At 41.3% G+C, this 26,207-nt stretch overlaps 1 protein-coding gene across 2 annotated transcripts in view; it reads left to right on the forward strand.

The window, feature by feature from the left end:
• FARS2 (phenylalanyl-tRNA synthetase 2, mitochondrial) overlaps positions 1-23,996 on the forward strand; it is a 230,912-nt gene extending 206,916 nt beyond the window's left edge. For both annotated transcript variants that reach the window (XM_054284695.1, XM_054284696.1), the window contains one exon: positions 23,646-23,996. In XM_054284695.1, coding sequence (XP_054140670.1) covers positions 23,646-23,784 — 139 coding nt within the window. In that variant the 3' untranslated portion in view covers positions 23,785-23,996. The remainder of the gene's footprint in view (positions 1-23,645) is intronic.
• The last annotated feature ends 2,211 nt before the right edge of the window (positions 23,997-26,207 follow it).

The following is a 26,207-nucleotide window of genomic DNA, read 5'->3' on the forward strand; positions in this document are numbered from 1 at the left end:
CACGCTGAAACCTCGTGTGTTTCCATGTCACTCAGCACCACCCAGAAAATCTTTTGCCATCATGACATCTTCCTTCCATGCCCAGTGCTCTCACCACTGTGCATGGACCAGAGCTGCTTCTAGGGTTGTCTTTCAAGGATGCCTTGTCTCACTCCAAAAAAGGCACAGTCTCTCCTTCGGGACATCTGTCCCCACCCACATTTTTGCACCCCCTGGGGCCTAGGGGTACCCACACTGAACCCTCCTGGTTCTGAGGCACTGCCTCCCCCTAAATGAAGTCTCTGGGTCAAAGGAATAAAAATGGTTCCATCTATGGTCACACAAGAAAAGTCCAGCCAAAAGGCCACTCCGTCATCTCTCCTCCCACTCAAGAGTCTTCTGCACTTCCCTCATGGCCCATCTCTTCTTATCTCATCTCTTATCTCTCTTCTCATTTAGCTCCAGGAGGATCAGCATTTGCAAGGTTTCAGTCATGCAAGAAAAGGGTTAAATATCTCAGTCTCTGCCTGTCCCAGAGCTCCGGCACTCCCACGCTGCCCTGCCGGGCACCTTCTCGCCGCACCCGCCCTTCTCCTCCTGGGCCGGCCGCTATCAAATTCAGACGCCGGCTCTCCCTCTCTCTCTCTCTCCTGGGGGGGTGGCTGCCCGATGTCTCTTGGTGCTCCTCCACCCTTCCACCCTCAAGGGCCTCCTCACCCCCCATCTCTGTCCAGGCCCAGGCCTACCGCAGGGCTGCCCCTTCCCTGCCCAGCAGCAGCCGCTGAACGGAGGAGGGAGGTCCGACCTCTGTGCCTCCGAAGTCCAAAGAGAGCTTCCCGGGGGAGCAGCTTTGCTTTTTAACCCCTGTGTGTTCTCGGACGCGTGTCCGAACCTCAGTGGCTACATCAGGTGCCAATATTAAAATCTGATCACCTATTGGTAACCACAGCATATCCCAAAAAAAAAAACCTACTTCCTGTCAATGTCTCAAACCACGACATGAACCTAGAGGGAGGGAGAGGAAGGTGATGGCAAGTTGCAGATCAGATTCTTATGCAGAGTGTGCACAATGAAAGTAAATTCCACATTTACACAAAGTAAATTCTTCCTGAATATGAATAGGAATACAATATTTCTTCACATAAGTATTTAACAAAGACAATTTTTAACAGCATGGAATATGTTAGATAAACTTTGTCTAAGTGCTAATAAAGGAATGCCTCCATTATGCAGAAGGTAAGTCAGATATACAACATAGTAAGTGTCCTGAAAAATATATATTGCTTTATTGGGTAGGTTTTTAGTTTTATTTGTAAGTCAACCAAATACATTTCAAAACCAGTAATGAATAATTTAACAACTTCATTTGTAACGTGCTTAATATACTACTTTTTCTGCTTTCCCATTGAATTAGTATGTTGGGTGATTTAGTGATTTCTGTTTGGACCTAGCCAATGTCTGTTACAATTTACATCAAGACAGTCATAAAATTAAAACAATAAATAAGTGGTCTGACAGATTCTTTCAATATTAGCTTAATTCTTCTTCTGGCTTTTCAAGGGTGATATTTATTATAAGCCTAAAGGGCATGGAATTAAAACCCATATGAATTAGCAGAAGAATCCAAACCAGCAGTAGAAGTCGATTTCATAGCCCATGCGCTTCCTTGCATAGCTAAGTGGGAAGGTTATGTCATTAGAGCCAATAAAACAGCTTTGGGATAGATGGGAGGCAGCAAGAAAAGCATGTTGAACATCTATGTAAAATACATTCTTACACCTAGGGGCTGAGGAGCAGGAAGCAGCCTCCACAAGTTTGTATTTAGATGTTTTATCTTGATGCAAACACACTAAACTCATCCAAACAGCAGGTGATATTCCCACATTAACTGTCCATTTCCCCTCTGTCTCCACAATAAACTCTTGGAAAGTCTTTTTGGTGATCTTCTAAAATAAAAAAATTGCATTTTAAGTCAGAAGCCTGTGAGAGAGCTACTTGCAAGAGGGAAGCAAACACTTGTGAAAGGGCTCTTACTGCCAGAACTGTAATGGGAGTGGATATTGCCTGAGTGAATTTCATGTGAAGAGAGAATGACTGGAGGTTGGGTTTTCTCACATTTTGAGATTAGGGTTCTCTAGATACCATGTGAGTGCAGGACTCTGGACTTGGCCTTCCCCAAAGGCCAGACTTTAAACCCTGGTCTGGGATTTTGAGAATTTCACAGGTGGAAGGAAGATGATTTATGCCTCTCTTTGGAGCTGGAGAGCTGGTTATGCCATCCTTTTCTTCCTGTCTTTTCTCAACAGGTCTATTTGCTTTGATTTTGTACTTTCACACCTCGTTCTGTTAGAACCCAGAGTTGAGACAAAATTCACATTGCAGGAATTTCAATTCTTTCTGTCTTTTTTTTTTGCCTTTGTAAAGGGGTGCACAGACTCTGAAATGCCTCTCTCTCTGCCTTTCTTGCTGCCATAGTCTAAACTGTGTCCTGTGTGACATTAAAATCTGCATTCAGTGCTTATCTTTTTCTAGTAGAGGTAGCACCCTTTGCAGAACAGTTCTTTGTACAATCTCCTCCTCTGGAAAAAACAATACAGAAAATCTCCAGGACAGTTCATCAAAACAAATGTATGAGATCTTCAGGCTCTTTTCCTAAAATAAGCCCTTTCTCTGTATGAACATAGACATGTTCCTGTAAGGAGATTTTCCTGAGACATATCTGACAAACATTTCCTTCTGTGCTCCATGTAATGAAAATCTTCTGCTTCGTTCATTTGAGATCAACAGTTCTTGCTTTAAACATGAGCTTGGACTTGTATTCCACTAACAGAATATTTTCATTCTGGGTTCCGGGAAATACCTTATGCAGGCAAGAATTCTTAACAAGTCCTGCAACACCCACGTTTGACAAGAGTGCCTGGAGTCATTCAGATGTTCAGAAGTGAAGTTTGTTTCTTTTGAACCTGGATATAGGATCATAGCTTCACAAGGCTCCCACTAAAGGAAAGTACTGAAGTTAAAGATTTATTAGCTGTCTTTAAGCTGCTGATCCTGTAGTAGTTTTGTGCCTTTTGAAGGAGTACCTGTGTAATTCCCCCTCACAAAGAATACTTCCTGCAGCACTGTCCCTGCAAAGGAGCAGGAGGAAAGCCAAACAGCTGCCCTCTCTCTTAGTGTGCCAGAAGGAAAGAAAGGCTCACAGAAGAACCAAAGCCTGGTGGTGAGCTAATCTCAGTATCACCTGATTTTCCTCTCCTGAACAGAGGAGGAGCCCAGTCCAATCATGTCCCCCTTGGATTTGGTCCCATTTTAAGACTTGAGTGCATATTGGTTATGGTTACCAGCTTCAGGGGGTGCTTCAAGTGGCCCTCAATGCCATCACACATCTCCCTTATCAGTTTACCTTCAGTTTACCTGCTTCCACCTGCAAATTTGTGGTGTTACTCCTTTTCCTCTCGAGTGCAGTCAGTGAGCGTGCCCTCCTACTTAGCCCTGTCTGATTTTCCTGTGACCTTACAATGGTTTAAGTCATGGAATAGATGGATGGGACACCTAGGTCTGCTGCTTCCTCCATAATTCTGCATATTCAGCACTAGGGTTGCGTTCTGCTTGTCATGGTGGTACTGGGCATCTCATTGACTTCAACAAAAACATGCTAGTAGTGAGTTGATGCTTGTGCTGTGTCAGAGGTCAGAATTTGGCACCTAGTAACTTCCCCTCTAGGGAATGAACATATATATGTATATATGTATACATATATATATATATATGTATGTGTGTGTGGATATGTAGGGCTTTTTTTGCTTCCCACCTACCTTTCCTTTGCACACTCCCTTCCTCAGAGAATTTCATAAATAAATTACTGATGATCTAGGCATAGAGGAGCAGACTGAGGAGTAGGATTTAAAAATAATTTGATGCCTGTAAAATGGATCATTTTCACAGTTAAACTATTTTTGCTCTTGTCTCAGAGGAATGTTGAAAGTGGAAAGAAAATGTTTTTGCAACAAAAATTATTGGCAATTTTCAACAAACACAAAAGTATTGAAAGTGCTTGGGGTTTTATCTTTCTGAATTCTTCCAATGTGAAAGTTAAACCAAGGTACATAGTTGTTTCCACCAAATTCCGTTTCAATATTTCTTTGTGTTCTTTGGGCTCTGTTATTTATTTGGAAAAATCACAATTTTCTCTTTAAAAATGTAAATGCAAATGGAAGATCTAAATAGAGGGCTTGTCTTGCTTTTAGAAAGCCTGTGCATGAGCTAGTTTGAGAACAGCAGTACAGAACCTGGCACAGGCTGCAAACCTTCCCAGGAAGCAGCAGGGCAGATTTACTGTGTGTGGGCATCCCCACGCTCGCCTGTGATCAGTTCTTTAATCATGACACTATTTTATGATTGCTTGATGGCTGTTGCATTTTGGAAAGAAAACACTAATGAATCAGATTCTCCTATGCTTCCAGCCAGACAAACATCCCAAATCCCACCGACTTCTACTTGGTTTCCCATGATTCTCTGTAACTATGAGGAACAGAAAAAGAATTGCTTACAAAATAAATGTACTGCAGGGTGAATCCAGCTCAGTGCTCTCTTGGTTCTCTTACAGGTTACAGGCTAGCAGTATCATTCACATTGCAGTAACTCACACACAAGTTTTCAGTCAAACTTAGGAAAGGTTGAGATGTTCAAGTATCGGTCCCAGGTGGTACCCATCAAAGATATCACATCTTGTGTTAGCTGTTACTTTGGAGAGCCCAAGGCAGGTGGGAACTGAGCTGACAGATTCTCTGAGATTGGCCCTGGAACTGCAATCTTAGACCATGCCAAAACTTGTGGGTTTGCGTTTTAATTAGCTATCCCCAGTCTTCAGTCCTTCATTCATGCCATCCGCTGTGTTATGGCATCCAAATCAGGGGACTGATTAGCTGAAAACCTGTTCTCCAAAAAAAGCAGTAGGGTGGGAGGGTCGAGCTTCAGCTGAGTGGGTATTGTTTGCCTGCACAACCATCTGTGTGGCCGCAGAGCAGGCATGGTGCTGCCCAGGAGTGAGCAGGGCAAGGGCTGCTGCTCTTGCAGAGCTTGCTACCTGTTATTTCCAGATGAAAAGGCTGTGGTATTTGCTGTGGGAAGATGAATAGTCTGTGGCTTTGGAGGACGTCTAGCAGGAAAGTCACACAGATACCCTTTTCTTTTGGATGATACCCATCTTCTTTTGGATGTCCTTTTCATGCAAAACCAGTTGGCTGCTGCCTTTCAGTTTTGCAGGTAACCTTTGCAGGCATTGCTATATCAAAGATTGCAGTTTAGATTTATCATATCTGTGTTTAGACCTATTACTCTTTGCACCGTGATGAATCAAGGGAGACAGACTTTTTTTTGCCTGTTAAGCTTGAGGGTGATGGATCAGCTGCTAGTCACTGCTCCCAAGTCTGATAAACCACCCATCCAGTCTGCCCTGTTGTTTCACAAGAGACTGCTTTTTCTGTATTGAAATATCTGATGAAAAGGAAATTTAAACACACAATATATTACTTCAATAAATATATTGAAAGGATTTATGTACAAAGTTTTACCCTCTTTATTTTCTGGGGTTCATAGTTGAAGTTTTGTCTCAGCCTGTGTTGCCACACTGCCAGATTACCTTTCAGAAGCCACGTTGTCTAACATGTAAGAGTTGAGCAGTCCTGCATCAGGACTGTCGGTATTGACAGAGATGGTCCTGCACATGGAACTCAGGTATGGCAAATACTTGTATTTCATTCTTCAGGGATTTCAGAGCCCTTTATTTGGATGGAAGTTTCTATTGAATCAAGCTTCTTAGGAAGACTGAGTGAGGTGTCTGCATTTTTCTCTTCACTTGCAATGAGGTTAAATGATTCATTGAGTGACATTCTGCAAATCCTTGTCACTCGCTGTCCTACTCAGCTCCGCTTCCCCTTCTGATATCCTGCTGTGGTCAGAGATGTCTGGTGTTTATCAGAGATGAATATGTTAGTTTAGGCAAGCAATGCTGCTATAAATAAGGTATGAACTTGTAATTGTAATTGATCCCATTTTTGTAGCTGAATGAATTGCCACCTCTCTGCTCATCTGCATAGTCTGGAAGTTTTCACATTCTTAAAGATTTTTTACGGGAGCCATTTAATGCAGATATATTTTATTGTGTTGGGGGAATGGGTACGTGAACATGAACACAGTTGCTTTCAGCAGTTCAGCTAATGAATGGTAACTCAATAATTCTCTGTAGCTCAAGCATCACAGTATGTGAATACACTTAAATTTCATTTTTTGGCTTTGTCTGCAACTCTTGAGATACTCTTCTTGGTTCCTAGCAAAAGACCAGCTGTTTTTTTCTGTTGGTCCTTTGCTTCCTCGAACCTGCTCTCAGTGCTGCTTTCTGTCTCTTGAAACCAAGCGTGCCTGGTTTCTGCTCACTTGAGAAGGCAGAGAGGAGGCAGGTATGCTTGTTCTGAATGGATTGGCAAACCCAGTGAACATCATGATTACTGTGTGTGCATTGCTATGTTTGTAACACAAAGAGAGGGTAAATTTTCAGCAAAGTGTGGGTTTGGTTCATTTCCTGATGGAAACAAGTCTAAAGTTTCATCCCAGTCCATTCACTCTTATGGTGGAACCTTTGGAAGCCACACAGTGCCTCAGCCGGAATGTCTGCAGCCCAGTGAATGGAAGGCATGGGGGCTTTATGCCATAAGCCAAATTTAGCTGCTGTGGTTATTTACTAACAGAATTTCAGTATGGATGGTTCAAATTCATCTAGATCAACTTGATCTTTTGTGGTATTCTGTTTGAAATATGAAATGGTGAAGGGTCCTCCATTTATCAAAGGTCGTTAAATGGGTTGAAAAGTAAAAAAAAATAAAAAGGGGACATCAAAGGTCTTAGTAACATGAAGCTGAAGGAGAAGTGCCAAAAGAGAGGGAGTTGTGAATCCTTCCAAGGTCCTGTGCTTCTTGGTTTGTGTGATGTTTCCAGGGGGTTACAAGTGAGGGTGACCATTAAGTTGTTACCTCTGTGCTGAAAGTACTTCTTGGTTAGTTTTACATCTCATTTCCTTTGAATTTCCCACAAAATTTTAGTTGGCTCCCCATACAGGCTTCACAGCTAAATGCTAGCAAATGCCAAGTAAAAAGAAAGTAGAAGGGGAAAAAAAAAGTGAAAAGCTAGAAAAAGAAGACTGAGTGTAGTTGCCATTTAAAGGAAAAAAAAAAATCCAAAAACCAAACTAAACCCAACCACAAAACCCGTAAGAGCTGTAGAGTGTCCATGTGTGCTGGTCATGAATGTTGCACTGCTCAAGACAGCACTGCAGTTGGGAGTAACACTGTGGATCTCTTGGTGGTGAGTGTGCACAGACATCTTCAGAAGAAACTCAATTTATATTATGTAATACTGTCAGTGTGACCTTTGAGAGAAATCTCTGAAGGCATGTACTTGTTAGAAATGTTCCTCCTCCATCCAGTTTGACCACGTTTGTTCCCTTCCCACATGCTGTAGAGCCGCTGCAGAGACCAGCTCTCCCCTTCCACAGCAGAGGGGGTGAGCAAAGTGCAGTTCCCCCCTGCTCCATGTCCTGCTGCTCTGTGCTGCACCACAGGCTGCTGCTCCATGGGGCAGGCTCTGTGCAGGGACCCTTCATCTCCAGGAGCCCTGGCACTGCATCCCTGAGGTCCAACAGTGAGCAGTTCTGCCCTGCTGCCTGGGAAATGCCAACTGCTGAGACACTGAATATTCAAGCTGAACCCGTGGCTTAATACAAGGGTGAGAAATCATGAAAAGGAGTGCTCTTTGCTATATCTGCCTCTTTCTCTTGCAGTATTTTTTAAATGGCGGAGTTGTGCCAAAAAGATACAAGTTGCCTTTGAAACAATTTTTAAGTGTAAATGTGACATTTCCTCCACTAATCACACTTTCTTCAGATGAAAGATAATAGAGTTGTCTGACTAGCTCAGCCGTGGTCTTTGCTGGAGTAGTTATCCAGAATGAATTAGATCTATAGTGGTGGTTTTAAAAATCATTTTATTTTTCTTTTCTTTCTGTTAAGTTCTAAGCTGATTTAGCATCTCAGTTTGAGCGTGAAAATATTCTAAAACGCAGATGATCAGTGATTTATATGTAGTACCCAGCATCCTTCTGTCCAGTCCTCATTTTATTTTGAGTTGATGTCATAAGAGATACTCAAGTCAGAGAATGTACTGTGGTTTTTTTCTCAGAACATTAAAAATCCATGCTAATTTCATTCCTGTTAATTCTAAGTCTCAGGACAGCTTTAATTAAAATATAAATGACAATATTTTTAGTGTAGATTGTGTGTAATTGTGGTTAATGCTTTTTTATTATTAATTTTTTATTCTTGAAAATTCATGTGCAAGTGTGTTCATTTCCATCTTCTCTAACCAAAAGCAAACCACTCAATGCCTTTAGCCAGATGGATTTACAGAGCAGCCCAGTCTTGTATGGTAATGACTCAACAACTTACTGAACCCAGTTAGCAGCTTTATAGATCATGACTCAAAGTACCTCATAGTTAAATTTCGTAACAGTCCCACTTAGATTATCTCACATCCTCCATGTAACCGTTCATTAAGGCAGTCATGCCTTCTCTCAGCAAAGGAGTGATTCACCATTAATATTTCTAAGTCTTGGTCCCCACACCCTACTTCTTTCCAACCTTGCTTTTCAGTGTTCGAAAGCCAGCAGTCAGCTTGGGCTAATGTCCCACCATACAGAAGAATAGTTAAAGGCAATGATTTTTAACAGATTCGTGTTTAATGGGAGTAACTTCCAAAGCATTTCTGCTATATTTGATGAAGTACTGAGAATGAGCTTACAAACGCAGTCCTCCTTTCTGAGGACGTGCATTATGTTTGTCAGAAGGGACAATTTCACTTGCACAGAATGAAGTCTGTGCTAGAGCAGAGGCCCTGTGAAGGACCCTACGTACCTAAGATTGGCTCAGACCAGTGACCTCAGGCTTATCTGATGGCAAAAGACTTTGCAGTGTTGCAAAGTTCAGCTGTCATAGCAGTTTTTGCTTACCTCTTCTCTTGCTGTCCTGTTCACATTCATTCATTTCCTAACTAAACTGGTGTATCATCATTTTTAAAAAGAGGATCTGACTGGCTGCTTCTGCTCATCAGTTTTAAAAACATTGCTACCAAGGGACCTGTCCCTCTTGTTTTGTGAAACATCAGCTGAATCCTCAGTTGGCAGAAAGAGATGTCATCCCATTGCTTTCAATGGGAATAGGTCAGGAGCTTTGACTCAGCAACTTTTCAGGACAGCTGGACAGGGTTTTTCCTCTCCCTTATATCTGAATCTCATTTAGATGTACAGCATGGTTTTACATGAACTTGGGGGAGTAAAGGAGGATGGGTGTTACTGTTTAGGTGGATTCAGCAAATTACCAGCTTGTGATTTTAGCCCCTGTTTCCACATGTGTTTTTCCTGGCAGGCTAACTCTTGCTTTGTGCTGTTCTCACCCTGCACTGTGCTGGCAGAGTGTCTGGGGAGGCCATTCAGTGACTCAGACTGAGAGTTTGGTCATTTTTCAGCCCCATCAGCTTGCTGTTGTGGTTCATCACATGTGCAGCCACTCAGGCAGATGTGCTGGTTTAGGTGCAGTAGGGCAAATCTGAGAAGCACCTGGAGATGGGATTGGAGAAGGATTTGTGCAAACAGCAATGCTGCTCTGTTTTATTGCCTCAGCTAGGTACTACTGAAATTCTTCCAGTTTGTGGAAAAGAAAGTAGATACAGACTCAACCTTTAAAAAATAAAAACAACAACAACAAAACTGAAAGATTGATCCAACACAGTATGGATCTAACCATGGGCTTTGTAGGTGGATTCTGAGCTTCATCCAGATTTTTTCCATGCTCCCCTGTGGAGTTTCTGTAATGTGTTGTGAGATACACAGAATCAGAACTGAGATCTGTTGAGATACAGGAGACTAAGTTTGTCCCTGCCAGTGCAGATGTGCCAGTAATATAAGAAAGCTTTCATCCAGCTTAGAAGTGCTTATAAATGTTTTGAATGTCCAAACCCTTGCAACCTGTGCTTTGGACTGCTTTGGTACTTCAACTTCTATGATGGGCTTATTGCAGTCAGGGGTAAGATCCTTTTAACCTTTTCCCAAGTGGATGCTAAAGTAAAATCACAATAGCATCAAGTATCATGATATATTGTGGATGAAAAGTGTGTGGGTTTCAGGAACAAGTTCTGCAGATGTCTCTCTCTCTCTCTCTACTTCATGCTGCTCAGCAATCTGATTTTATGGAGTTGTCCAAACTGTCTCTGTGTCTTCACCTTTTGGTAGAGACTAAGTGCAAAATGTCACAGGGTTATTCTAGTCTCCATCTTCTCAACAAGGGCTACAGCGTAATTTCTGACATCTCTTCCATTTTAGGGAAGTACATTCTCTCACTGAATGAACACACATGGCATCTGGCTTGGTTCAGCCATCTCTGCAGAGAGAGGGTGTCACTGGCTGGGGGGTTTGTCCATGTGAGTGCAGTGGAGGGACACAGTGAATGCAGAAGGGAGCATGAATAGCTCTGAACCCTCTCAGAACAGAATGTCCCACAATTTTCATATTCTTTGGTACTGAGAATGTATTCAAACATAATGTTAAAACGCCAGCCATCCTGGCTAGGTATGTCAGATTAGGCAAAGTAGAGAACAAACTCTGCTGATCTTAATGGAGTGAACCTCCCTGGGACACTTGGCAAGGCAACTGTTCAGGTGTAACTCCCTGTAATCTCAGAAGGAATGTCTCCTTCCTTGTATGTTACTGTAATTCAAATGAAGAAGGTTTACAAGCAGAGATGGTGGTGCTTAAGGTCATGCCACGAAATTGTTACATCTACTGTAAAATACCAGTCATGTCTTCTATATCTCTAAAGTCAGTAATGTAAGAATAACTTGGGTTCATTTCAGTTAGCAATCTGAGTTAATGGTTGCTGTGTGGGACCTACACTGAATTACCTACAAGTATGGCAGGTTCATGGGACTGTGATGCAGGAACCTGTGGCATGTAGGTCTTTCTGCTGTGATTCAGACAGTCATGTCAAGAATGTGATCCCTTTCTGAGGGGAAAAGAGAGTATACAGCTTAAACTTAGTTAAGATTCTCTCCAGTTCAGGGAAGAACGGATTGCAGTACATTCAAAAGTAGTATGTGCCCCCATTAAGCCATTCTTTGTTACTGTACAGGATAAGTCATAAATAGTTTATTTGTTCCTTGGCAGCTTCACATTTCATGTAAGAACAGAAGAACACATATGCAACGGCACTTCTGTGAGATCAACATTTAATCCCTGAAAATTATTTAGTAAACATCAAGGATTCCCAAAAACTAATGATCTTAGCAGTCCAAGCAAACTTGTGAAGGTTAATAAAAAACCTAGCCTTTCCAGCAGTGGCTAGGAATGTAACACAAAATCACAAAATATTCTGGGTTGGATATACACATACACATACTCTTATACAAGTAGATGGGGTTATTATGGTGGCTTCTCATTCTGTGCTGTGGAAAGCAATGTAGGCATGCAAAAAGAGAGGTGGCTCCTTCCTCACAGCCCTTGTCTACATGAGGAACAGGCTCAGTAAGTGAATGCAGAATAGCTAGTGAGTGAGAATGGAGAGGTCAGGATAACATGTAGGAATATGAGGGGAGCATGGCTGCTTATTCAGAGCATTGTGTTGGGGCTCCACGAGTTGAGATTTCTAGGTGTTTCTAATATGAGATTACCTGATCTGAAGTACCTCCTAGGACATACCATTTTGTCTGTATTATTTCAGTCTCACTACTTGCATAAAGTTGATCAGCTTCTACGTCAGAACGCCACAGTCCCCAGAGTGGGGCCAACCAGGCAGTCTTGATTTAAGGATTGGTGTCTCAGATGTCTCCTAGTCCCCGGACTTCCCAAATTGCTTTGGGGTGAAGAACCTCAACAGGCTTGTTAGCAACATTGTTTTGTAGAAGAAAGACTTTGCCCTTATTTTAAGATTGTCTGTGGTTTAATGTGAACTTGGAAAGCTGAAAGCAAAGAGCTAACCATTTGATATAAACTCAGAAATGCTTAAAAGGAAAAATGTGTTTCAGCCTATCAAAGATACACAGAGTCTCCTGTGGCTGTTCCTAAGGCATCTCTCATCCCTGAAGCAAATGGGACAAGCAGTTGTGACATTCTCCCTTTGGGATGCTGTCTTATAGAGTGGACTTTTCTGTGTCTTTGCTTGTTTGTTTTTTTGTTTGTTTGTTTTGTAGGCTTAGGCAGTGAAAGGTAACTGAGCAGCACTTTGCTTTCCTATGTGCTCTCTTTCAACATTGGCCCACAAGGTAATGATAGGGTTGCTGGTCTAAAGAGCTTACATCACTTTCAGGGGATAAAAAAATACAGGATGTGTGTTAAGTTGGAGCTATAGGGAGCTATCTTTGCTACTCAAGTAACTTTCTGCATTTTAAAGACTGTTACATTACGTTATGCTAAAGAGTTGAAGAGTACTGCCACCTAGTTCATCCTCCTACTCCAAAACAGGATCAGCTCTACTTATAGCATTCCTGACAGACACTTGTATAACCAGTCCTTTAAGACTTCCAGCAAAGGGGAGTCCAACCGCCTTTCCAAGTGAATTTTGAAGCTGAACATTTCTGCAATATGAGCTCATTACTTTTGTCTCCAGCTGCTTGTGAATGTTGATGAAAGATTAGTACCCAACTCTGTGCAGCAGCATTTTAGGTATTTAAAGGGTGTCTTCATGCTTTCTGTTCTTTAGGCTGAGCCACCTATATTCTCTCGGTCTTGCCTTGTAACTTGTGTTGTCCAGCAATGTCACAGGTTCACCTGCAGCTCATGGTTCTGTGTGGTCCTTAGATGCTTTGTACAGTGCTGCTTTTCTCCCAGCTTTCACTTGATCTGGTTGAACTGTACCCTCAAGTTTGTTCAGTTTGTTGGGATTATTCTAACCTTGTCTTCAGTTATACTTAGAATTTTTCCCAATTTAAAGCAATATGCCAGTTAACAAACACTTCTGCTGTCACCTCTTCCATTAGTGAAAGTATTCCATCATCCAGGTGCCAGATTGAAGAACCCTACAAGAATGATCCTTCAGATCTGGCTGAACTGGGCATAACTGCTCCCAGAAACAAGAAATTATTGACAAGTACTGTAGCTACTTGCAAGATCACCTTTTTGTAGTAATGACCAGTATTGATCACCAGTTTTCTCTTCCATCTATATGCAATTCCCTCTATGGTGAAACATTTAGGAAGACAGATTTTTAGTACCTTGTTTTATGAACTGGATTTAGTAATTTTTTTTTGTTTTTTCACTTTTCATTATATTGCTTAATTTTTTTTCCTAAAATTTTGCAACTTTGTCTGAAACTACTTGTAGCTGCCAGTGGAACCATGTTTTGTGACATGTTGATCTTAGGCCATTTTTTCTTAACTGGTTTAACTCACTGTGAAGATGCACATACCTACACATGCACCTACTCTCCATATTACTTCCTGCCATTTATCATTTCACTTATTGATTGTTGATTTATTAGCCTGTTATCCCTTCATAGATGGAAATTAGGTTGTTTTGACTAGATTTACTCAATAAATCCTTTTTTTTAAACTTTTTTGTTAAATTTCCACTGTGTGCTTACAAGTAATTTCACAGATTCACAGAATAATCTCAGTTGGAAGGGACCCACAAGGAGCATCAAGCTCAGCTCTTAAGTGAATGGCCTGTACAGAGATCAAACCCACAACCTGGGCGTTATTAACACCATGTCCCAACTAACTGAGCTAATTAGCTACAACAGAGTTTTTCTGGGCAATTAAAGTAAAAGCAAAGAGTTCATAGTTTCTGTGGCTTCCTAGCTTTGTGGGTTTTTTTCTCCATTTCCAAAAATAAACACTCTGACCTTTTTGAAACATTTGGTACCTTACTTGTCCTCCATGAACTCTCAAAGACAGCTGATAACAGCCTTGAGATTCCTTCTACTCATTCCTGAGGTGCTTTAGGGCAAAGTTCATGTCTTGGACAATTTGAGAACATTTGGTTTACTCTGATGCTTCCTGTGAATTCCCTATTCTGGGCTGAGATCTTATTCCTTCTTTGTTGAAACTAGTTCCTGCTAGTGGGAGGATTGCTTGGCCTTTTTTAGTAAAGTCATAGCAAAAATGGTATTTTGATCTTCCTAGTGTAATGCCTCAATGGTTTGCTTTCCTTTCTTGAGTGGCAGACCAATAATTTTGTTCTACTGACAGAATGATGCATTTCATTTTTTGTGCCCTGACTTTTTAATCTTCATGCCCACAGGATGTTTTACTGCATGATGCTCATGTATTTTCTCACTGTAGGAGGTGTGCACTATGCATACTTCCTAGCATATACACATTTTTTATTTTCATAAAGAGCAACCATAATATTAAGGGGGCAACATGCCAAACATGACAGCTAGAGTTTTCCAAATGAATGCTCATTTTGATAGCAGTTAAAATTCTAGCCAGTGCACCTCATTAGAACATGTTGTCATCTTTAGGCTAGTTTCAATAGTGCTGCAATATTTTCCCCATTGTTCCGTTCAAAATAACCTGGAAAGCCTCACCTACAAGATCCAGACACTTTGTCTCTCATCATGGTCCAAAGGTACTATCTCTACAAAGGGGAATCTGGCAAGAGAAAAGTTTAACAGCCTGATAGTTTTCCAGTGTGTTAACAGTAGTTTAATGTGCTGGCCAGTAGTTATCCTTGCTCTGAGGACTTTCTCTGAGTTGTCTTTCCAAAGCAGCAGCTGTCAGAAAAATGATGAGAAGAGGTTTCTTGTGGCTGTCTGTGTGGAACCACTCTATCCTCAGGGAGGGAAAGTGGTGGATTTCTGCATCTCCAAAACAAATCCAGTTAGCCAGATTAAGGCTCGTAAACCTGATAATTCTGAGAGGAAAAATAACTTATGAACTGGAAGGACATAGTAAGCAACACTTAATTGTGCAAGTGGCTGCAGGGTTTTCACCAGCTTTGACAGATACTGTAAGCAGCCCCATTGAGAAACCCCTTCTATTTGCACACATAGAGCTACAGATGGTTTTGTTTCCTACTGGTGCTGCAGGCTGACCAGTGGAGCAGGTGCTTTTAATGTATTGCTTTTCCTCAAAAAAAAAAGCAAATTATTTCTTTTAAACTCTGTTTTCTGTTTCTAAAGTCCCTCTTGTCTTTTAGTCTCAGATTAACTCAGCTGTTTCTTCTGACTTCTTGTCCCCATCCTGTCTTCTTCTGGTTTGGGCTTAGTTTATCAGTTAAGAAGCAGCACATTTGGTTATCCTGATGTTGTCTCTCCCCTGCCCTTTCCACTCTGTATTGGATGAATTGCTTTTTCCTGCCATAGGCTGTTTTGGTTTCCAGGACTGCTGTACAACAGTGCAGTAAAGAAGGGTCAGTGGCAGTGTGGGTGAATGGGAAGGGTAACTTGGAAGAAGGGTAACTCAAAGAGTATGTACCTGCGCTTGTCCAAACCCCCTCTCGCTCATCAATTTTCTGTGGGACCTTGGAGAAGTCATTTAGGTTCTCATCTGAGTTCAGAACCATGTCCATCTTTACTTTAACTCACAGCAAGTGTAAAAAGACCTTGAACACCTTTCTTCTGGGCCTGGTGAGGACAAAACCACTAATCTCAGTGAAGAAATCTATACAAGAGTCTAAAACAGCATTCAGACCTTCCCATGCTCTTGTCTGTCATCTAGACCCCGATTTCTGCTAGTGCTCAGTGGAGATACATCTAAATCAGCTGTCACTACCATCCATCTTCATTTCTTAGGAGAATGAATTGTTTTAAATTCTCATATAAATTCCCTTTTTACTTGATTATGAAATATGTTTTAATTTGACAGCAATGTTATTTTTAGTAATATTTCTTGTAGCCTTTAGTATTAACATCTAGTTGGCAGAAAAAACTGCTAAATATTTATACTTCTCGTCTTTGATCTTTCACTCCGAAGAACTGAAAAGGTATCACACTTAACATTTTTATTATAAATATTTTAGAAGCATTTTAAGAGTCCAAATTCACCTCTCATGTTGGATTTATTCAGAATGTTGGGATGGGTTGTCACTCTTAAGTACAGGTGGTACAATGGTTGGAAAGTTTAGAGTGATCCTGCTGTGGCTAGGGCCAGAAATGGAATTATTAACATCACAGTTTGATAGAGGAAGACCAAAGCTTCTTTCATCCTCTTACTTGCACGCGGTGGCTCAGAGGGAGATGAATACAAGAGGCACAACCTACATAAGAAGCACAGCTCTACAAAGTGTGTCTGCCAGAGCTGCTCTTTGCAAACAGGTTGTGTCCCTCATCCTCTCCAGTACAGACAGTTTCCCTGGAAGAGCACAACAGGGTTGTGAATGAGATACCCGAGTCACAAAGTTCTGCCAGAACCACAGAGCCTGTTGTGGTACCCGGAGATACCTTCTTCCAGCGCTAAATTAACAGGGATTTAGGAGGTCAAGAAAAATGTGGAGAAAGCAGGAGAACCAGCAATGGCAGAAAATATGTTGATTTATTATGGGTTTACTGAAAATGTGACTTTTTCTAAGAATTTCCTGGTTGGTAGCCAAAATGCTTCAGCTGCCAGCAGTACCAGGACTTCCAGGTAATGTGTGCTTCTGTTCTCCTCAGTATGTCAATATCAGCTATATCAGCCAAGTTTCTTTTCCAGAGACAGGGCTGATCCATCATAGAAACTTTCTGCCTTGGCCTCTCATGGGAAATGCAGTCCTGCCATGGTTTGTGAACTAAACAGGGAAGGAAAAAGTCAGGAATCTTAATGGCAATTCCCCTGAGACAGAATATCCAAATCGAGTTATTTTGTTCTTTTGTTTGCCTGGTTAGAGAGTGTTTAAGTCTCCAGTGGTCAATTTTTAAACAAATAATGAAAACTATTACTCCTTGCATTCTATTTTGGCGAAAACAAGATTAGACTTTGAAAAGACTTTGACATGAACCTTTTTCAGTCAAACCTAGGGAAAGTGAAGCAAATTTAAACCCTATGCTGTTCACAGAACAAGTCTCATGCTGAGACTATAGTTTTTTTCTCTCTTATTTCCAGCATCCAATTATTTTTCTATGTTTAGTACATAAAAATTAGCCTCAAGTACTTTACCAATCAACCTTCTCTAATTTGCCACTGCAATGGGTAGAAGTTATTTCACTGGATTTTTTATATATGTATCAGAAAGTTTTCTTTCTCCCATCTTTATTTCACCTATGCAGTCCTTGTATCCTGTCACAGTGATAACTCTGAAGAAAAAATAGGGGTTTATACCCTATTCTGAGTCTCACAGGTTTGCACATGTTCTGATCTTTGTGTGCATGGCTTTCTTCCATTGCTCAAAGGCTCAGCCTTGGGAAGTTGAGAGCCTCCTTCCATGCGTAGTGTTGGATTTACGTGGTATGGTGAGTGCTCTGTGGTTACTCTGCTCAAAGTTAAGCAAGTCTTCAAGGTATTCAGCCTCGTGCCCACTCTTGAATCTTCTTGCATTTAGAGCAGGATTTTGAACTGAATCACTTAATGGACTGGTGAGCCCCTAAAAACAGAAGAGGCCCAGTGTGAAGTGAATGCACAAAGTTCACCTTGCAAGAGGGACAATTCTCAGTCACATCCAGCTTTAAATCCACCTTAAATTGATTGGTCAGTATTGGCATTGATCAAATGTGATGGGAATTCTGTCCCCTGAGTTCAATAGATGATTTTCCCAAAGAGGTAGAGGTTGGAGGACAAGCAGTCATCACCAATGCTGGAATCCATCTCCTTGAGAAATTATTTCATACCTGCTTTACAGCCATTGATCATTGCCTTCTTCAAGGAATCAATGAGTCACTGTTTTTTACAATTAATAGAAAAAACACAATCCCAAATCCCAAGGCTTTGTATGTTTTTTCTGCCCTTTGGTGGCAGCAAAAGTCTGTGTCACAGTTAGCTTATGATCCTGTGAGTACTCTAAATTTTTTTTTTAGTATAATGGAGAATGGTACTTTTCTTTTTCACCCTCGTGATATTTCATTGCTGCCTGCATGTAATGGATTCCATTACTTCTGATGCTGTGAGACTTAAGAGCTTTTTAATAGGAAGTGCTTGGATCTGAGATGGGTTATCTGTATCCTTGGCTGGTTACTGAGAGGATGCACAAGGGAAATGCTCTCTCAATTTCTTGTATAACTCAGTCTGTTTAGAGTTCCCTCTGCTTGGGAGCTGGCAGAACAGAGCCCTGCACTGCTCATGGTAGTTCTTTTGTTGGCCTCTGTCAACAAACCAAGGTGATCTGTTGAAATAAGCAAAGGTCTTTATGGGCCAAAGTGCTCAGCCAAAGCACAACTAATTGCTCCAGCTGTTCCATTAAACATTTAGTGAGTACCTTAACAGCCAGGAAACTTTCAAGTGGAGCCTGTGAAAGATTTTTTGTCAGTATTTATCTATTTGTATCTGTTCCATGCAAGAAATTAGTTGATAGATTTAGGCAGAAAAGGAAACAATCATCAAAGCTTTTGAAATAATCCAACGTTTTCGAATACTGGACAGTGACTTAGATTGTACTTGTGGCTATCTAACAGTGTCCAGTGACTGAGAAGCTGAAAGTCCTTTCATTTTTCATCCAGTTTTCACTTTCTAAACTAGAAGGTGTTATTTATGTCTTCTGCCATTGTATCCCATACTGTGCTCTTTATCTCTCAATAATCTGGCTATTAACAGAATTTTGACTTTTTTTTCTCTCCATGAAGAGAGAAGCTTAAAATGGAATTAATACTAAAGAAAGAATGAAAAGGTCAAGCAGGTTTCAGGTTTGGTATTCAGATACAGATATCACTAAGTCCAATTAGAAAAGAGCAAAAAGTCCATTACTGTCTCAGTTTTGTGAAATAGAAGAACAATATTTCAGTCCAATCATCAGTCAGTGAACATGCATCTCTTTTGAAGTGACCACCAAAAAAAATCCAGTAAAGTTGACATTCTAACATACATTTATTGGCCTGAACTTTTTTTGAAGCTGAACCACCCTTCTGCCAGGTGTCAGCTGGAGAAGGTATGCAAGAGAAATGACTGTTTTCTGCTTTCTGTGGGTTTAAAACGATTCTTTCATCTGAAGGTGATCTAATGCCTTTCACTGGCATCAAAATCACCTTAAACAAAAACATGTCCCTTTTTTTTAAGAATATGCTGTGTGTACAATGTGCTCTTCCAGAGAGATGAAGTATTAGCATTTGAAAGGACGGATGAGAATGCGTATTTTGGAAAGACCTTTGTTCAGAGAATTACCTCTATATTCTATGTGCATATCACCATGGTAATTGAAATATTTGCCACTGATGAGAAGGTATACACCACAAGCCTTTTGCCATTTCCCATGATGTGGTTTCTAGCAAAGAGTGCTATTTGTCAGTTTAAAATTTATGGTAGGATATTTAGCAGTTGTGCCTACTGTCATAGAGATGGATGTGGTTTGAAAGCATGAAACAAAAAGGAACAGGTAATGACATCTTCTTCTTGCAGTTTAATATTCTTCCCCATTTCCACTTAAAATGTGAGCCGTTCTGGAACTGCTGGAGCCACAAAGCAAAACCAAAGCTGTGCTCTCTTCGTGGCTTTGTCAATTAGGATGCTGGTAACATGAAACAGTTTATTCCTTTCTTCCCGTCATCGCTGCTTTTGGGACATTGTTGCAAACAAAACAAGCCTGTCTCTTCCCTGAGGTCATTTCGTGCATGTGAACTCTGTGAAGGGTGTAGCAGCCACTGAGTACTGTGTGAAAGTTTATGTAAGGGAATTACATGATGAATCTTATGAAGGCATATAGGATACACATTTGCTCAACAGGGATATCCTTGAGGAACCTCATTAAACATGACTCACTTAACAGAGAGAAAAAAATCTCAAATGCTTGCACTCACTACCGTGTGTGTACATCTTTCATTTGAAATAGTATTCTGTAGGAAAAGGTGCAGTATAGGTATCATGGTCAGTAGTACTGCTTAGTGAACTGCTCAGGATACAAAAGGGATGGTACTCTTTTTCACTCTGTCATGCTGTGGCAGATTGTCATCTCTAGTTTTCTGTTCCTCAAAGTAAATCCAGCTCTCTAGAAAAATGTCTGGTTTTGTGTTGTCCTCGCCACTTAAGAACAGGGGTCACCTCCATACAGAACTCTCCATGTTTCTGTGCTTTATTTAAGGCACAGATGGAAAGTAGAACACAGTTAAAAGGTAATGGGGTTTCCTACTCAGTGCTGCCCCTTTTATCTCCCTCTTCCAGTAGAGGATGGAGAAAATTTCATTCTTGTTATGGTATTGCATGTGGAAGAGATAAGTGCCAATGCCAGGCATTATTCTTTATGCAACATTTTGGTTACCAAATGACCCTGTTGTCCGTCTTATGTAATGCCTGAGACAGCTTCGGTAGAATGCTGAAGTGTGTTGCTGTTGGTAGCTTCTGGGATCAGCTTTCCAGCCAAGTTGCATTTAAAGCATCCTTCAGTGATCTTCCATGCAGGGAAAGCTAAGACACGTGTATTAATTTTTGATGCCTACCACACCCTTTCATTCTAGCCTAGGTACCATGGTGAGGTTGTTTTCATATTGATTTTATTAGACTAGTGGCAGACTAAGACCCCTTCATTTCTTATTCTGCTTAGGTATCAGGCTGAAATACCCAAACAAATACACTGACCTTCATATGGACCCACACAGTGACTCTGACCTGGCAGGGACCAGCTCCCTAGCACGTCAAGACAGCTGAGTGCCGATTCCTGAAAATCATGAGGCAAAGCTCTTTCCTCCAAAACTCATATGAAAGAGCATTAGGCATTATTTCACTGCAGTGTTTGCCCACAGTCTGTATCCTGTTTCCTCCTGTGGCATCAGGATAAACCCCTGTCTCCCTTCTCCCTTGGAGCAGTGCTCCGCTGTGCTCACTGCGCTTCATTACCTGCAAGCCGCAGGCTGGTGCAGAGGAGACTTGTGGCACTGAGATCAGCTGGAGCCTAATTGGAGAGGAGTCCGCGTGACTGCAGCCGCACGGACTGGTCTGCCGCTGCACTCTAGGTACATAAAGCCCATAAAGCCCACTGGGCTCACTCTTCAGCTGCTACAGTTTTTTTCCTCTTTTTTTTCTTATTTTTTTTTTAATCCCATTAAGCTGCTGCTGCTGCAGGTTTTGGCCTCAAAATTTCATTTCTCAGGATAGAGAGCCACTGCTTCTGTATCGTCAGGCTGCAGCATGACATGCAGCAGAGATTTCATTATGCATAAGCAGAGCCATCACTAAGGTAGGCAAACACTCTGGCTCTGCAGAACAAAAGGGAAGTGAGAAACGGAATGAGCAAAGGTATTATTCGCTGACAATAATTGTTTCCAGTTGCAGCTGATGGCAGGGATTAATCACAGTGTCTTAATACTTTATTTGGGAGCAGAGGAAATATTAAGGGAGGGAAGAGCTGAGAAGTGCTTTTCCAAATCTCCCTTGAAAAGTTAGTAAATAGTTCTCTGGAAACGATGCTTAAGGTTTTGAAACTTGCAGTGTGTCTTTTATTGAAATGGCTTTGAACCCTTATACTCCTTCTTTCTAATTAGCAACTGAGATGCAAATAAACCTAGCTAAAAGGTGGGAGAAAAACATAGCATACAATTTAGCATGCATGTTATGTGGAGTTATGTATATTAGTTGTTACAACTTCATTTTTTTCCTAAAAATAAATCTAGATTAATTACATATAATGCAATCCCCATTTTAGTTCTCTCACGCCAATGCTTAACTTCAGCTGCAGCTAGCAGAGCTCTAGTCCAGTGCTGTTGTCTGCAACCTCTGCCCTTTCCTGATTTAAATACATCCTAAAGCTACTGTTTTTCTATAACACCCACAAGAAACTATTGTGTCCTAGTCTGCCATATGTAATTTGTTATGGAATGAACCACTCTCTATCATGGAGGGAGGGGGGCACAGAAACACCTGAGTCAGGAGTAATTGTCACTTTCATTTAACCCAGGCCAGTGCTGTAGCCATGCCTACCACAGCTTACACCTACATTAAACAAACTTGGTTTTACATCACATTAAATAATGATAATGAATTTTCGGTCCTGGATATATTCCCAATATTTGCAAAACTTCAGGATTGAGCCTGTGACTGTACACCTTGTAAATAGATTTTCAGCCAAAGCAATTTACACATGTTTTTGATCAGGTGAATTCCTCTAGCACCTTTAAAAATTGAAATACTACCAGCTCTAAGGATATTTGCTAGCCTGATTTTGAAAATAATTTCTGTTGCACTCCAATGCATTATCCCTCTTTCTTACTCAAGTTTTTCACTGGCAATGCAGCTTCTGACCAAATCATTGTTATTCCATTTACTTGCTTCCCTGAGGTTTGTCCTCTTGGCTGCTTTGAAGAGGTGGAGCAGAGCAGAGCAACACCTTCCCCACAGTTACAGCTCCCCCTCTTTTCTCAAAGATTACTTTTCTGCAGCATTTAACCTGCACACAGGGAAAGCTCTTGGCTTTTAGCACTTAACTGCAGTCGGCTTAACACTTTATGAAATGCAGTTTGCCCTTTCAGGTGCTAGCCAGATTTAACTTGCTTTATCTTCAGAGCACACAAAAAAGGAGAAATGCTTTAATTAGAAGTAGCTTTTTTGTTGTAAACTGCCAGTGGGAGTAGGGTGAACTTCCCACCCTTGTTGGGTGGGACAAAATTAGTATCAAATAACAATTCTGAGGTTAAAATTACCTGTGTCTGTTCCTAGCAGGATTTGAGGTTGAAATTAATATCTTGAGAGTTGTCTTTCTGGGTGAACACATCTAACCTTAGATTTAATCAAATAATCATAGGCATAAATGTGGTTCTAACATGAAGCAATTTTCAGGAGAGAGATGACCCAAAGCTTGCAGGCTGCCTTTGTGTGCCATTAAATGCAGAGTTCTGCCAGTCTGGAAGCTTCTTCTGCCTGGTACTGTCTTGTTTCCCACTATTTTTCCCCTCAGATTCTCTCTCTTTCATTGAAGTGAGTGTTCACCTTTGAAAGAAGAAGCTGTGTGGGCTCCATTTAAGACTAAAAAGGATACCAAAACTGCCATTTAAATTCAGTAACACAGGCACTGCAATTACAGAGATGCCCTTGCAAAACTAGGGGCTCCTGCCTGCTTTTGATGGAGAGCAAGGAGGGCTTTTTTCACTCTTACTCAACCTAATTGTTTGTCCTGATTTTTCATTAACTTGTCTTTGCCTAGCCAGCAACTCTTAAATACTTTTCTTTCCCCCATCATTCCCTTTTCTCTATTCCTGTTCTCTGTTCTCCTTTGTCTCTTACTTTCCATGGCACAGGGCACGAATCCCTCCTCTGAGGGCTGTTTGCCGTGGTAAGAAGCTACCACACCACAATACAAATTGAGGTATGAGGTGGACTTCAGCAGAGCCCTCTGCCAAAATTAAAATTCAGCTCAGTCCCGCCTCTCCGAACTGTGTATCTTAGCATTAAGGTGATTTTCAAGCAACAAGGGCAAAATTAGATCGCAAATAAAAATGATCCAGAGGGTAAGTGTTTGGCCTCATGTATTTGCATTTGCAGGCAGATGTATTTATGAGTCCTCTTTCGGTTTGTGTTTTGTAGGACAAAGAAGGTCAGCCACTGCTACCGTATCATTTACCGGCACCCGGAGAGGACGCTAACGCAGGACGAGGTGCATCGCATCCATCAGGCTATTGAGGAGTCAGCAGTCCGGGAGCTTGGGGTGGAGGGCAGGTTCTAGCAGTGCTGCTCTGCAGCCATGAGGACAGTTGCTTTTTTCTTTCTATTTTTCTATTTTTTCCCCCTCTCTTTTTTCTTCTTTTTTCTTCTTTTTTTGGGGGGTAGTTTTAGGTCACAAGTAGAGAGATGGGTTTTGTGACTGAGCACAGAAAGCGATTGATGAATGGGCAATGGTAAAACTGGCAGATAATAAACATTACTACTGAGAAATCATTGATGGAGTGCTGGTGCTTTATTTTAAGAAATGGGGGAACAGCAGTAATATAAGATTTCCCTCCTGTTACGATAAGAAATACACTGCCTGGTGGTTTTCTGTGTTGTTAATTGGTCCCTGGGTTCCATTAAACTGTAAATACTTGGCATTATTTCTGTGTTGACAGGATCTTCTGTCCATGTAACAAGTGAAGCAAATCAGAGACACAGATTAGTTCAGGGAAGAAAAACCCATCCTGCCCCACCTCACCCTATCCCCAATCCCAGCTTTTTTTTTTTTTTTTAATAAGAGATGTCAGATTTTGCTTCAAGAAACCTTCCAAGAAGTACTTCTTGTGACTCTCTTACCTTCAGAGCCCATGGGTGTTGCTTTCATCAGCTACAGAGAAGGAGTCACTGTGGTTTGGGCCAGGCTGGGCGGTCTACAAATCCTGGGTCATTGGCAAGTTTTTCCTGTTAGATCCTCTTGTTCCCAAAAAGCTGAGCAGAGCTTAGTGAGGTGCTCCAAGCTCTGCTGCCTTCACCAGGGGAGGAGCTCCCTTGTCTCACTTTTCTTTGCATAGACACCAGTGCAAGATAAGTCTCCTCCCCTGTCACCATCAAAGTGTTGGTATCACCCATGGCAGGATGGCAGTAAATAGAAACTCTTCCCTACAATGCCCTGAAAAGCAGCTGCCTTGATCTCTCACAGTATCTTGCTATCTAGCTGCAGTGTCTGCTCAGAAATTTGACCTTTAAGGCAGGAAACCAAACTAAAATGGGATCTTCTGCTGTTTGAGGCTGCAGTTGCTTTACAGGATGCTTTCCTTTTTCATTGCAGGTTATAATAAGTAAATTCTGGTGGTAGTGTGGTGCTAGGGCTGGTAGAAATGTTCAAATGATCTGATAAATACTTGATGAGCCATTGCAGATGCTGATACGGAATGTGGGACCTGTTTTGGCTTGTGATAACATTTCATAGAGTCTTTCTTGCAGGTCACATCTGGTTCCTGTGCAGACAGAATTCCCTCCTTCAGAGAAGAAGGCGGTAAAAATGCTGCAATAAACAGCATCTAACACTGATTTATACCTTATCAAGAAACATCTGTGCAGCAGGTTTGTACTCAACCATACGAAGCCAGTTACTATTGCAGATGTGACAGAGAGCTCATTTTAATTTCATTACTCAACATATTTCGCTGTGTAAACAAATCCTAATCTAAATTGCTGTTGCGTTATCCAAATAACTTGATTATGAAAACAGTATGCTAGACTTTCTACAAGGCAAAAAGAATGGATGCCATTTAGGCATCAGAAAAACCTACGTGGTTATTTTTAAACCATCATCTACTAAAATCCATAAATACAGCCTAGCCCATTTGATGTTTCTCAGTCTCCTTAATCCTTCACCTTTTCAGAATTCTCAGTGATGACATGAGAAGGAGGAGGAGGAGGAGGAGGAGGAGGAGGAGAAAGAGGACTTCCCTGAACTGCACTGAGCAGTACTTGTTCCAAGACAGGGGATGATTGATGCTGTCACACAGGCCAGCAGATAATGTGGATCCTAATTGATGAAATTGTCTGTGGAGAGAGTTCCATAACCTGTGTGCTCTATGAAAGAACTAAGTCTCTTGGGAAAACAGGAGAACATCTGTGGTGAAGTATGTCACAAGATTTCCCTTTTAATTTATTGATTAGTGAGGTTTCCCTTTTCTACTCCCCAAATCTTTCAGTTCTTCTTTGATTCTGATCAGCCAGTTTTGAGGGCATAGAAATCTGGGAAAAACAAGGAGCTGAAAATAGGACATTGAGCCTTTTCCACTGCAGCCACAGGACTTCATGTCTGGCTTTGCAAGGCAGTTTGGATGTTCTGGGATCAGCCTAGAACAATCATTAACATCAGCTGTGTTTGACTCAATGATTTTAGAGCTCTTTTCCAAGCTAAACAATTCTGTAATTCTCTGTGTCTGAATTGCACTCCAGTGAGCACAGTAAGCAACAGCCAGGAAGCTGAACTGGTGGAGTAGTGTTGTCCTTTGAAACCTGAAAAGTTAATCTCACAAGCTAATAGGATAAGGGGGAAATGGGAAGCTTTCCCTGAAGGTGGCCTGACATCTTCTGGAGTACATGTTTTCATAGGAACAACTTTCAGGCCATAAGATTAAAAACCAAACAACCTCTTCAGGAGCAAGTGTGATTCAGTCATATGAAGGCCTGTAAAATCATATGGGC

Source organism: Melozone crissalis, unplaced genomic scaffold (genome assembly GCF_028551555.1).
Source record: "Melozone crissalis strain CALT ecotype California unplaced genomic scaffold, PUWL_Pcris_2 ptg000042l_1, whole genome shotgun sequence".
Classification (NCBI taxonomy): domain Eukaryota; kingdom Metazoa; phylum Chordata; class Aves; order Passeriformes; family Passerellidae; genus Melozone; species Melozone crissalis.